The 12,592-nt window shown below is 35.9% G+C and overlaps 1 protein-coding gene across 3 annotated transcripts in view; it reads right to left on the bottom strand.

Annotated features, from left to right (window-relative positions):
- The window catches only part of GRM8 (glutamate metabotropic receptor 8), a 343,105-nt gene that overhangs the window by 61,191 nt on the left and 269,322 nt on the right, over positions 1-12,592 (bottom strand). For all 3 annotated transcript variants that reach the window (XM_086739982.1, XM_086739981.1, XM_086739983.1), the window contains exon 7: positions 9,788-9,924. In XM_086739982.1, coding sequence (XP_086596108.1) covers positions 9,788-9,924 — 137 coding nt within the window. The remainder of the gene's footprint in view (positions 1-9,787; positions 9,925-12,592) is intronic.

Raw genomic sequence — 12,592 nt, 5'->3', positions numbered from 1 at the left:
ATGTCATGCTGTTGCAAAAGGGGCAAATGCTATCCTGAGAAACGCAGACAGATAAAGTAATCTTTCCCCTCTACTCTGCACTTATGAATACATGAAATTATGTTTCTCCTGTACTCTGCGCTACTGAGACTTCAACCAGAGCACTTTGTGAAGGCTGGATCGTTGTGTTTCAGTTTGAAGGAGAATCAAATGAGGAGTCCAGAGGAAATCAGTAAAGATCAGAAGTGTGCCTAGAAAACATGATCTGTGTGATTAAATTGAACAAATTCAGGTTGTATAGCCTGAAGAAATATCTAGAGGGTAAAACAACAGTCTTCAAATACATGAAAAGGACGAGAATGTGTTCAATGTATACTGAATCAAATAAGAAGCAACGGGCTTAAATTATAGCAATGAGGAGTGAAGTCAGATACTTATAAGATACTTCAAAGTGATATGGGTAGTTAAAAAGCAGACGAGAATGCCTTCAGAGGTTGTGAAGTCTTAATCCTTGGAGTAACATAAGTATAGAAGATGCTAACTTCATGCAAGGACTAGATAGCCTCTTGAGATCCCTTTAGCTGTCTCTTATTAGTGGTAGGGCAGATTTCAGGTACTAAATATTTTGAGTATAAATAAAAGCCAAGATCATAATTGGACTAGGTAAATAGAAAAATTTCAAAATATTCTCCTGACAGCTAAATTCTTTAGACTGCCTTTTGCAGTTTTACAGAATACTTATTTAAGAAACTTTTTAATATATATTTTTATATGTTGATTATAATTAATGATGCATTTTAAATATTGTTATGGGTAGAGCTTCTGTATTGCTTTTGGTTACAGGGAAAATGTTTCTCTGAGAAATAGTAGGGAAAGAAGGTCTAAGTAAAAGAAATCACCACTGTCATAATAGTAAACTGTTTTCCACATAGACATAAAGGAACATAAATCAGTTTGGGAAGTATTAAGAAGTTCTCATGTAAAAAAAGTCCAATCTAGAGTCCTATATATGAACTGAAAACTCTCCAATAATTTATAAAAAAGCTGTCTTTACCTACTAATGTGATGCACTATCTGAAGCAAAAGTAACCAAGTTCATAAACTAATAAATCTGTCATGGCATTCTTCCAGAGCTCTTGCTAAAGACATTCACTCAGCAAACATAGAGTGTAGGAGTCCAGTATCCCTCCCCATATTTGCTCAAGGCACATAGAAAATCTACCTTTGAGGGGATTACTAGCAAATAAAACAAAACAAACTAACAAAAGCCAGAAAATTTAATAAATGATGGCTGAAGGAGATCTCAGGTGTACTCCTCCGGCCCCATGTCTGAACCAACTACGGAAAACCAGTCTGTACAGCTCACCTGCTCCAACCAGCCCATAGCACTGGAGATTGCCCAGCATCCCAGGAAACGCAGCCCAGTACTTAATTATCCTCATCATTAGACTCTTCTAGCATGTCTGCATTAAATGTCTCTTACTGTAATTCAAATCCACTACTTCTCCTAATAGTAAAATTCGCTATGACTAACAGTTTGTTCTTTTCCTGAATAATCTTTTCTGTATCAAAGGAGATTAACATAACTCCCCTCAGTTCAGTCTTCTCCAGACAAAACAATCCTCATTTGCTCAACCACTCCCTACAGGCACACTTTTAGGTGCCTGAATATTATCATTGCTTGCAGGTGGACTCTCTCCAGCTGCTCTACTTAGAATCATAGAATAGTTAGGGTTAGAAGGGACCTTTAAAGGTCATATAGTCCAACCCCCCTGCAAGGAGCAGGGACATCCCCAACCAGATCAGGTTTCTCAGAGCCCTGTCCAACCTGGCCTTGAAGTGAAGTCAGAGTTCTGCTAAGGAGGTCATAGCACTGGGGAAAAGAATGGATGGAGTTCACTGATGCAATGGCCTCCGGCAATGCAAATCTCAGTTAACCATTCCAAAGCCTTTGCTTAGCTTTATGCCTATGCTTTCCAGAACGGGGGTTTCATTTCAATTCATGGAGTTACTGGCAGCATTACTGCAATCCTCCCTATTTAATCCAGTCATTCGAGGCACATCCTATTGTCCCACTCAACAGTAAATCTGTTTACTGTGAGCTGAAGTTACAATGAGATTAGCTATGCATTCTTCGTTCCCTGCCTGAAGCTATACTATCACAATATCACGACTAAAAACAGTGATACAATTTTGGAAATGCGGAAAATAATTCACTCCCTATGCTTAAATAATTTTAAAATTTAAAAAATGTTTGGGGATTTATCAGGATGAAAAGTCCTGGATAAATATTAGATAACTATCCTAAAGGGATTAAATTGGAAGTTGAAGAGAAATTGCAGTAAAGCAAACAGAAAAAATAATCATAATATTCTGCTAACTGCTGGTTATTCTCTTTCATCATATCGTAACCACTGAACGTCTCCTTCATTTTCCACTTAATTATTTTCAATTTAGTAGTAGACTTCCATTATATAACACAAATGAACAATAATTAAAGTCATTTAATGCACCACTTTTACTTTTAAGCATGAACATTTTGCTTCTAGGTTTAAAGGGCAGCTCAATCTTCAAATTATAATACATATATAAAATTCTCTGGGGGAGAGGAGAAAGACAGAAGAGACTGGGGAAGAAACATGCTGCTAATCTGTGTTTCACACTAGTACCTCACAAAGCAATTCACTGCAGACTTCCTGCCAGCCATGCACAATCCAAACTACCTGCTATGCCCAGTAGCTGTTTGTCTATGCTAAAAGTCACAACATTAGTTGGTACCAGGGGAGCAGATAACCCTGCTCTGAAGTCCCATATATGAAGGCAGAACTCTCCAGGAATACATATAAAATCTCTTGATTTTTCATTGTTCTGTCACTGCGCACTTGTTTTTATTGTGAAAGAGAAAAGAAAATTTTGAAACACAAGTTATTTATTTGTCATGCATGGCAAAGCCTCCTTTCTGGTTTTTTTAATAAAGAAGAATACTCCATGGTCCTGTTGGCTATGGCTATTTAAAGAACAGTTCATTCTAATTATAACACTTCTTACAAAGTATGATCATAAAAACCTATACAATATCTTCCATCCATTCAAGAATCCTGTGACAAATTCACAGCCAAGTGTGCAACTGCAACCCCATGCTTCATTTGAGAAACCTAACTTTCACTCACCCTGACAAGGTGGGAAAAAATCCCTATTCATCCTAACTCTCAAGCAGAGGCTGTTTCATTGGCAATCTGGTATCATTCTAATGAAGAACAAATGGTTATCTAAGTTCAGAATACTTTCTTAACAGCTCTCTTTTTTCCTTTTTTTTTTTTCTCTAGAGAATCAGTGAAGATGTCTGTTTCATTGAGGAAAAAAAATACTATTAGAACCAACAAAGTAAGAAAGCTTCAGAAGGAAGACAAGTTGTTATTCTTCTTGGGTTCTTGTAAGGTCATTTGTTCTTGAATTCAAGTTCTGTTCTGATTGTCACTCATGTCTGAAATAGCATCTGTTCTACTACAGGCACATCTCAAAATCATTTAGTGCTTTTTCAACATTTGTATTCAGCTTATTCCCCCCCGTATCAAAGTAAGTAAGTTTTTTATGAATGATACAATCCTTTCAAAATCATAAAATCCCAGGTTTATTCCACATTTTGTGTATTTTGTTGGCTTGTCTACAATTTGCACCTACTGTAGCCTACTGTTGTTTTATCTCTTCAGTCTAGCATTGGTCCTTAGTGACTACACATCTTATCTTGACCTCAGCCTCTGACTGTAAAGAAGAATAAATCCCGAATCATACTTATTGACCAATGCTAAGACAGGACTAACTTCGTAAAATCTAAGTTGTCTTCTAAAAACCATAATAGTTGCTTTCTGCTTTTAGCCCTGTGTAAAATAACAGAAGTTAGCAGTATAATATTGAGAAGAAGAATAGAAGAACCTACAATATTTTTGCTTGTCTCATTGAGTTTTATTTTTAACCCAGCATCAACAATTTTCAGGCAGATAACATGGATGGAGTGTAAGTTTGAACTCTACTGCCCTGTTACATATGGGCAGAAGAACACCCTGCAGGCAGTGTGATTGTCATATTTTGTTTATAGATATAATCACATACAGCACTAAGTGCTCCTGTTGTGTATTTCACTGTAGTGTGTTCTTTCGTTAAACACAGGGTTTAGGTTCAGGAATTTGATAAAATCTATCAATTATATAATAGCTACCACAGGAAAAAGAAAAAAAGAGGCTCTCTGGCTTCTTTAATGAAATATAGTAGCCTACAGCAAAGCTTCAAACTTATTTGCTGCAGTTAGAGAAAACATCAGAAGCTTCTTGAATTATTTTCTTTTACCATGTCACAAGAAAGGGAACTAATGCATTGTGAATCTGTTACTTCCAAAAAGTATTTACTAATGTCAGTGTTGATAGTTTCCTTCAGGATTACACACATAATTTACAAGAGTCCTAGAAAAGAAGAGAAATCAAATACTGATTCAAATCTTTTTGTGATATGGCTGCCTGAAGGGAAGCTCGTTGTCAATGTGGGGTTCCCAATTTTTACTAGTTCACCAAACACTGTGCTTAAGGCTGCTGATGATTATAGCTGTCTCTCTGATAGTTCATCACATGGGTGTAATTTTAATGTATGGTTTTCTTAGTCATAAATCAAGACCATTACAGAAAAATGGATGCCTCGAGTAATTTATATCCTTAGCACATACACTCCATAAATCTGAAAGTTTATACATCCTGTTATTTCTAAGAGAATGTAAAAAATTTGTTATTGTAAAATTTCTCCTGCCTTTCTCTTGTGCTGTGGTGAAAAAAAAAAAAAAAAAAAAAGAAATCTAACACATATTAATTCCATCTTAAAAATTTCACCTTTTTTCACTTGGAACATATGGTGTTTTGATATGCTTTGGCGTTTTTTTTTTAAATAATATCACATAAATGGATATCCACTTAAGCTTTTTAATTGCATCAGCTAAATATCTGATTCCAAAATTACCAATAAGTCCCATCAATTTTTTGATTGAAGTCTCATCAATCAAAAATACTACCTTGGGAGAATATGGGTTTGGATCTACATATTTTTTCAGATTAGGATCTGTAAACCAAAACAATGTATAAGCTTGAAATGAAATCTGAGAATGGTTTAAACTATATTAAAGAGGGGGGGTTTTAAGTTTAGGTTTTAAAATTATTAAATATTTCAACTTTTATTTTTCCAACTGACTTTTTGGTTTCAAAATAGAACATTTTTAAAGAGAGGAAAAAATTCCCTCAGAAATGAACCAGAACAAACTGAATGAGTTCCTAAGGTAAGGAAACTGAGAAATTTATTATTAAAACTTTAGGACTGGGACTATTTCCATTTACTGCCGTGGACAAAAGCCATCAGTCAACATCTTGATGTAGCCCTTATTACAACATGTGCAATACAGAACACAGTTTCTAAGAGGGAAGTCATTATTAATCATAAAAAGAAGTTGATTTCAAATAATAAGTGCCAGGAAAAGCAGACTTGTTTTTAACAACTTTCCTCCTACAGAGATTACATGGTTGAGAGCTCAAATTTGCTAAACCCACACATTTGTAGGGAACTTTTACGTGTGACCTGGTATGCAAAATGCTGTTGCAATATGAATAAAACATGACTTTTATAGAAACAGCTACCTTTTCCTGGATTTTTATTCATTATGAAAACCAGAATACTTTTTGGAAGTAAGGATTTTAACTATCAGAGTTTCCTGAAGAATAAGTTATCTTCTTCAACTGATAAAAAGAAAATGAGGGAAGCAAACAACAGAAACCCCTGACAGTTAACATGTAGTCAGTGATCACAAGTTCTAAGGCAATTATTTTTTTTTCCTTCAAAGTGATAGTAACAATTTATAGGGTCTGATTGTTTCCAGTACATTAAGATTCTTTAAAGCCAGGCAACCTTAGAGAGTAAAAGGACTTTAAAAGGGGTGTAAGTTTACATTGTCAGAATCATTTAAAGTGATAATTGTATAAAAGGCAATCAGGTTCTTTGAGATTATAGTTTGATGTTTCTAAATATCTGCTTTCAGAGTTTCCTTGCATCTGTCAGTGACTGAGATACCTTATTCAAACTTAAGAATCACAAATAATTTAAATTTGGAAGATCATAACACTTTTTAAATTTAACTTCTATACTGTATCTCGCAGTATTGTCACGCACACATCTGTTTTGTAAGAATTGCAAGGATAGTACTGATCAGTAATTATGAACTTCCCATATCTGGAAGCTATAGCTGCTTCAGAGAAAATCTGAAAGGTCAGTCTGCCTGAAGGAGAGAATTAATGTTACTGAGGACTACAGGGAGAAACCAGCATCGCAGCTAGAAGGATCTCTGCAGCTGGTGAAGCCTGCTGACAGACAGCCCCTTGGGGAGCATGATACAGAGTCTTTATCTAGCCAAAGTCAGCACTTTCTGCCCAAAGAGAAAGCCAGCACTGCACCAGAAAAGGAATAAGGCTGAAGCTTGACCACAAGGACCCTGCAGAGTCAGTGAAAACTTTGAGGAACCAGAGACACCAGCAGAGGAATCCTGAATCCTGAGGGTCAGGGTCAGAGACAGGAGCAGGGCTGGGCACTGGGTGAGAAGCCATAGCCCACACATCTGTTGGCCCACAAAGAGACCCACGGCAAAAAATCAACAGGAAAAACATCAAAGAGCATCCTAAGGAAAAGGAAAATAAAAATGAAGGGAAAAAAAAAAAGATCAGAAGAAAAAAGGAAACCCTTTGATTCAATTATTTAGATGCAAGGCGTGTTCTAATCTTAGTTACATTAATTGCTCCAAAGGCTGAACTGTACTGCAAACCTGGTACTTTTGTGATTTATTTTTCTGTCAAATAAATAGATGAATAAAAGTGATACATTTTCTGAAGCACAATACTAACTGTAAAGATGAACACAATCATGAACACATCATAGATACAACAAGTTGCCACACAACCTGAGGAAGAAATATCTGTAAAAACAGGAGTAGAAGTATCTATAAAGGATATCTAGCTGACAGAGATACATTAAAATCATAGTTATATGTGTTTTCATTAAGAGGAAAATGCAGGAGAAAGAAAGATACAGTAGGAAAAGTATTATATTTTAAAAGTATCTCCCTTACAGAACAGCAGGGTAAAAAGTGCTCTGTCATCTTAATACTGCTTTGCCTTCAATAAATATAGATGTTTTCACTGAAACCAATGAAAACATCCCCTATGTTCTCATCAACAATCAAAGGCACTACCTAATTTCCAATATGGTGATTTGGAGTATTGGCAATCATTCACAGATTACTTGGTTTTAGTACATTTTGTCTAATGAAAGGAAGCAACAGCTTTGCTAGAGCAGATCATCATGTGGCATAACTACTGTCAGCACGTGCTAAGTTTAGTCAGTATAAAAACAGATGGAAACAAACTGTACCACCCCTATTACGACTTCTTTCTTCATTGTTATCGTACCAGCGCCTGCAGATGCTGATGGAGACCAGCATCCAGCATCTCAAGCCCTGACAAACTTTAAGAAATAAAGCCCAGTCATTCCTTTCGAAATCTTCCAGGCTTTAGATAAAGATGATGAGAAACAGGAGTGAAAGCTAGGGAGAGAAATATTTCCTTGCTGAGTCAATCCAGTTGCAGCGTGCACAGGCGGACTGAGCCCTGTGCGCTTGCTCGCACCCTGGGCCATCTGAGTAGGGCTTGTGCAGCAAAGCAGAGGGTGGTGGGACAAAAGTGAGTCCCTGGCATGAGGCTGGGAGCAGAAACAGCAAAGCAGTGTGCTGGCCCCTTCTCTCCACGACTCCACACGCTAGACGGACTCATCCACAAATGTGAACAACAAGTTGCGTCTGGCATGTGAGCTCATGGAGGTTAAAAAAAAAGCAATGCAAAAAAAAAAAAAAAAAAGCCAAAGAACAGGCTAACACATCTATTCTTAATCAGAGTTAACAAATCCTTCCCTGTTAGCTTTGTGGTCACTGTGGTTAGCATGGTGTGGTTTCAGTAGCCTGAGTAGCAGCTAATCTAATCATATTTCAGAGGACTCCCTGGAGTACACATACATCAGGCAGAAATAATGGGACTGAAAAGCTTAATGAAAAATTCAGCAGTTTAGGGGAGAATAGAAAAAAATGTAGATTGGAATGGAATTAAAATTGAAGCAAATTCTGTGATAGCTTTTAGCTACTTACTATGTAACTGCTATGTAAGTATAAACACTTGTGCAAAATGTGTGTGTTGTTTTTTCAACTCACATAATAATCACTATTTTTTCAGAAAACTGTAGCAATTATGAAGATCTGGAATGTATGCCATAACAGTTATGGTAAGGGTCTGACTAATGTTTCCCAGAAATTACTATTTAGTATTAATCTTTAAACTTGTTTAGTCTTTTTTTTTTTTTTCCTTTCGACAGGCAGGTATCAGGTTAGTGGAGGGAGATAACACTGCCACACATTCTGCCACACACAGTTTCTGTTGGTAGGGTTTTTCTATTTGGACAGAAGATTTAAATAAATGTGTCCTTGCCAAGTAGTTATAGATACTAAACAGTAGATATGGCAAAGTGGTTTAACAACTGTGGCTGAAAATCAGGAGCTATCATATGTGTTACTCTGTGTAGCACTCATACAATCATTGCTAAGTAGTCTCAGCAGGAGAATCATTTGTAAATATTTACTACACTGTCTTTGTTACTTTTCTTCAGGAACCTCTCACATGGAAAACCAGAGATGTCTGAAACCTGCTTTTTGTGGTTTGATTAAAGTGACTGAATAAACTCCCTTCAGTGAATCTAGTCATCAATTTACACTGTTGCCCTTCTCATCAGCCCTTAGCAAAACAACACTTTATATTTCACATTTACAGAGCTACTCAAATGGTTTGAGGTATGGCTAACACAGCTCAAGTGAACCCTGTAAATATTGCACAGCTGACAAGGAAACAGGTTAACTTCATTTTGCTTTTCTCATGACTGTAACTTTCCTCTTACAGAGCCATCTTCTGACAGAAAGAAGTGCCTTGGACCCCACAATTTCTCAAGTTGCAGCTGTGGCTTGATGCTTAGCTGTCATACAAATATTGCATATTATATTATCTGAATCTTATTGGGATTATGATTTTCAAAACAAATATAATTCCAGATGAGGATTAACTACCACAAACTTGCAGAATATATTAAGACAGCAATTACAAACGCTTCCTAAGGATGGGTAAGTCACTGTCTTTTGTTTCTTCTGCTATTAAGTAGTAAGGGACTATACTAATCCTAGTTAACTGTATAGTAAAACACCAAATTCTCCATTTCTATTCAAGAAATATTTTTATTGCAGTAGTTAATCATCTCAGTGTTTCCAGTAAATCAGAAGTGGTTAGAGTCCAAAATTCTGTTTTAGTAAGTACATTTCCATCCACTTACATTATTTGAAATACCTGGGCCATATATATATATACTCATAATTTTGTCTGACACCATGTTTTGAAGAATGAGTTACTATTTCCCTGCCTAACTTCATAAACAGTCTGAGGAATGCCAGATGCATAATGATTCTAGAATATAATTTAAAGGAGCAGGTAAATACACAACTCAACCTACTTTAAAATATAAAGAATTTGGTTCAGGTTATTGTGCTATCTTTTACTGTCTTCTCAATAAAAGAATGGAAGAGCTTTCTTCTGCCAATCGACAGAGAAGAAATCATCAACAATTCTGAAGTGTTCTGAAATTATGTAATACTCAAATGAGTATTCTCCAATGTCAGTATCATAATCAAACTAGTACTTACATTTAAATGAAGTTGGTTAGTCCACTGACCAATTACTTTGTATTCTGTACTCTTGTTGGTGATTTGATACTGAAAAATATCATAGCGTCCAGGAGCATCTCCATTTTCATTGAAGATAACAGGTGTTCCAGCACTCCCTGAAAAAAAAAATTAAAAAACCAGCAATTAGGATAAATACATTTAAAGCAATTTTCCAGAAAGTCTATTTTGGAGGAAAAATACTAATTAGAGATTGAACAGGTTCTTTGTAACGCAAGGCTAGTGTGGTAACAAAACTAAAAACCTCACAAAGAGAAAATGTGTGTTATTATCATCATCACAAAACGTACCCTATCTATGAGTTAATTAAAACAATTTTAAAAGACCATTTTTTGCAATTTCTTTGGTTGCTTGGTCAGTTGGTTTTTGTGTGTGTGCATTACAGAACGTTAGGAAGTTCTATGATAAAAGAGAAATGGAGAAACTCCTTTTGACTTGCAGAAGGACACAATTTCACTTTAGGATGTGAATACTGTGCAGTAGGCACAAAATAGCAATTTTGTAATGAACTTCATAAAGAAGTTCCTGTTAAGTATGCAAATAAAATGAATATCATAAACTTAGGAGCCAATGCTCATAAAAGACCTTGAGATGCCAATGGCTAAATCTGATCACAGTTAATGTGATAAGTTTCTAGCACTGACCACCTGTGTAAAAGTGTTTTATCAAAATAAATTAAGGAGAGCAGCCGTGCTTGTTATTCTCTCCTCTATACATGACACTGCCTGACAGAAAGGGCCATTCCTGAAGCTGTCAAAAGTTATAAATCGACACTATGTACTTACTTTGATCAACAAAATGTTCAAAGATTGAAAACTACACGTCTACCTTGGCAACCAGACCAGCCAAATTATAACATGTTTTGATGAATTCCCTCAAGGAGACATCAAGGATCTGCACTCCTACAGAGACTTTTCAAAAACTGCACAAGGAATGTCATTTTCACCCATCCCCCAAATTCAAATGTATAGGTGAATCATATTTATAGTCGAGGTCCATTGAAGACAAATTCAGGTATGTTACAGTTCTATTTCCATGACTAGAGAATGAAATCTATGAAACCAAACCACCACAAAACCAACTCCCCAATGTTTTCACATTTCTCCATATGAATAACCAAGAAAAGGAGAATAACCAGCTCATAGTAAATTCTTACAGTATGAGACTTAAGGTAGCACTTAGAGGTACTAAGTCCACTCTAAGTGGTTTCCAGAGAATGCCAAAAAGATCTTGAAATTCTGGCATACAGCAAGCAGAAACTAGCCAGTAGAACTGGAGACAGCAATCTACATACCCCAGAATTTTAGCATAAAACTTGTATATCCGTCTGTCTCCCACAAAGCGTTTTATTCTCATTTTGTATAGCAGCTTTCATACAAAACTGAAATCCAGTGAAATAAATAATGCTTTGAGAGTGACAAGTGGCACATTATCTACTGTGCCAATTTCACAGTTGTGCCAGCAAAATTCTGGCTGCAAAAATTAGATGTGAGCAACCATGGAAGAAGAGTATCAAAAAATTATGTGTGATAAAGACTTAAGACCCCATGAAGATACAAGAGACTAAACCTAACATTTCAGAAAGCTCTTCTTGCTTTACTCTGTCAATTCCTTGACAGAATGGAGGGCAAGAAAAATGCCAGTCTACAGTCTTCCAAATAATGAAATTATTCTTCACTGCTCAAACAGCAGGTTGATCCAATAAATTTCTTCCACCCAATAAACACATACTCAACTGTTGTTGGTATGGAGGTAATCTTCAAATTATTACTCTCAGGTAGTGATAGAATTAATCTTTCCACTCAGCAGCATTTAAAGAACTCATGGAAAGAACAGATGTCTTTTACCAACAGATATAAAATGTCCTTTGTATCCCTTAAGACCTATTGGAATTTCAGACACTCTTATGCTCAGCAATAACAGCATGAGCTTATAATCTATTGCTGGTTTTAGAAATATCATGTACAAAGAGATAGACTGTAGCACAGGTCAGAACCATCTTTCTCTTTGATATAGTGATGTTCTCAGCTAGAGTGTAACAGCATCTCATGCTATGCACCTCAGTTGACAGAGATGCAGCACCCTCCAAACACTGAAAAGAATGTATTATCCCTCTGTTGAAGATCAGATTTTTAGAACATACAATAACAGTCACAGTGTTTGTTTTAAAGTAAATTTGATAATATACTAGCAATGCTGCCATAACTAGTAGATACTGTGAGCAAGAAGTACCAGACAATTATTTTTATCTATATCTTATTATTTATATATGTCTTTCAGTTCATTGCTGCTTTGTGGAATGAAACATTTAATGGACCTAAAACAAGGAAGTATGCATGACTTGATTGTGTTAATAAGCCATTAGCTACATAATCAGGAAAGTAAACCTCAAAGGCATTTGAAGAAAAACTGGGGATTTTAGCAAGGATTCCCAAAATTATGAATGAAATATTCACAATTTTGAATGAAAGATTCAAGGCACAAGCCTTGAAAGTCTAAGGACAGAATGAAACTAGAGGCCTCAAGTACAAAAACAAATCACCAGTGGTTAATTAGTGTTCTTAAAATAATGTTGATCTCGTCTGAAGAAAAATATACCCTGAAGGATCATCCAGATGAACAGTTCGTCTGAGAATGGATAGTCCACAAAATTAAAAGGTTTTATATGAAAATATACTTTGTTGGGTAATCTATCAAAATAAAGCAAATACTTCTGTGGAAAAACTGATTAACACTGTATGGAGACCAGATAATCAAACCACGTGG

Source organism: Chlamydotis macqueenii, chromosome 1 (genome assembly GCF_036417535.1).
Source record: "Chlamydotis macqueenii isolate bChlMac1 chromosome 1, bChlMac1.mat, whole genome shotgun sequence".
Classification (NCBI taxonomy): domain Eukaryota; kingdom Metazoa; phylum Chordata; class Aves; order Otidiformes; family Otididae; genus Chlamydotis; species Chlamydotis macqueenii.
Note: the sequence above shows the minus strand (reverse complement) of the source record. Positions and strands in the feature narration are given on the sequence as shown.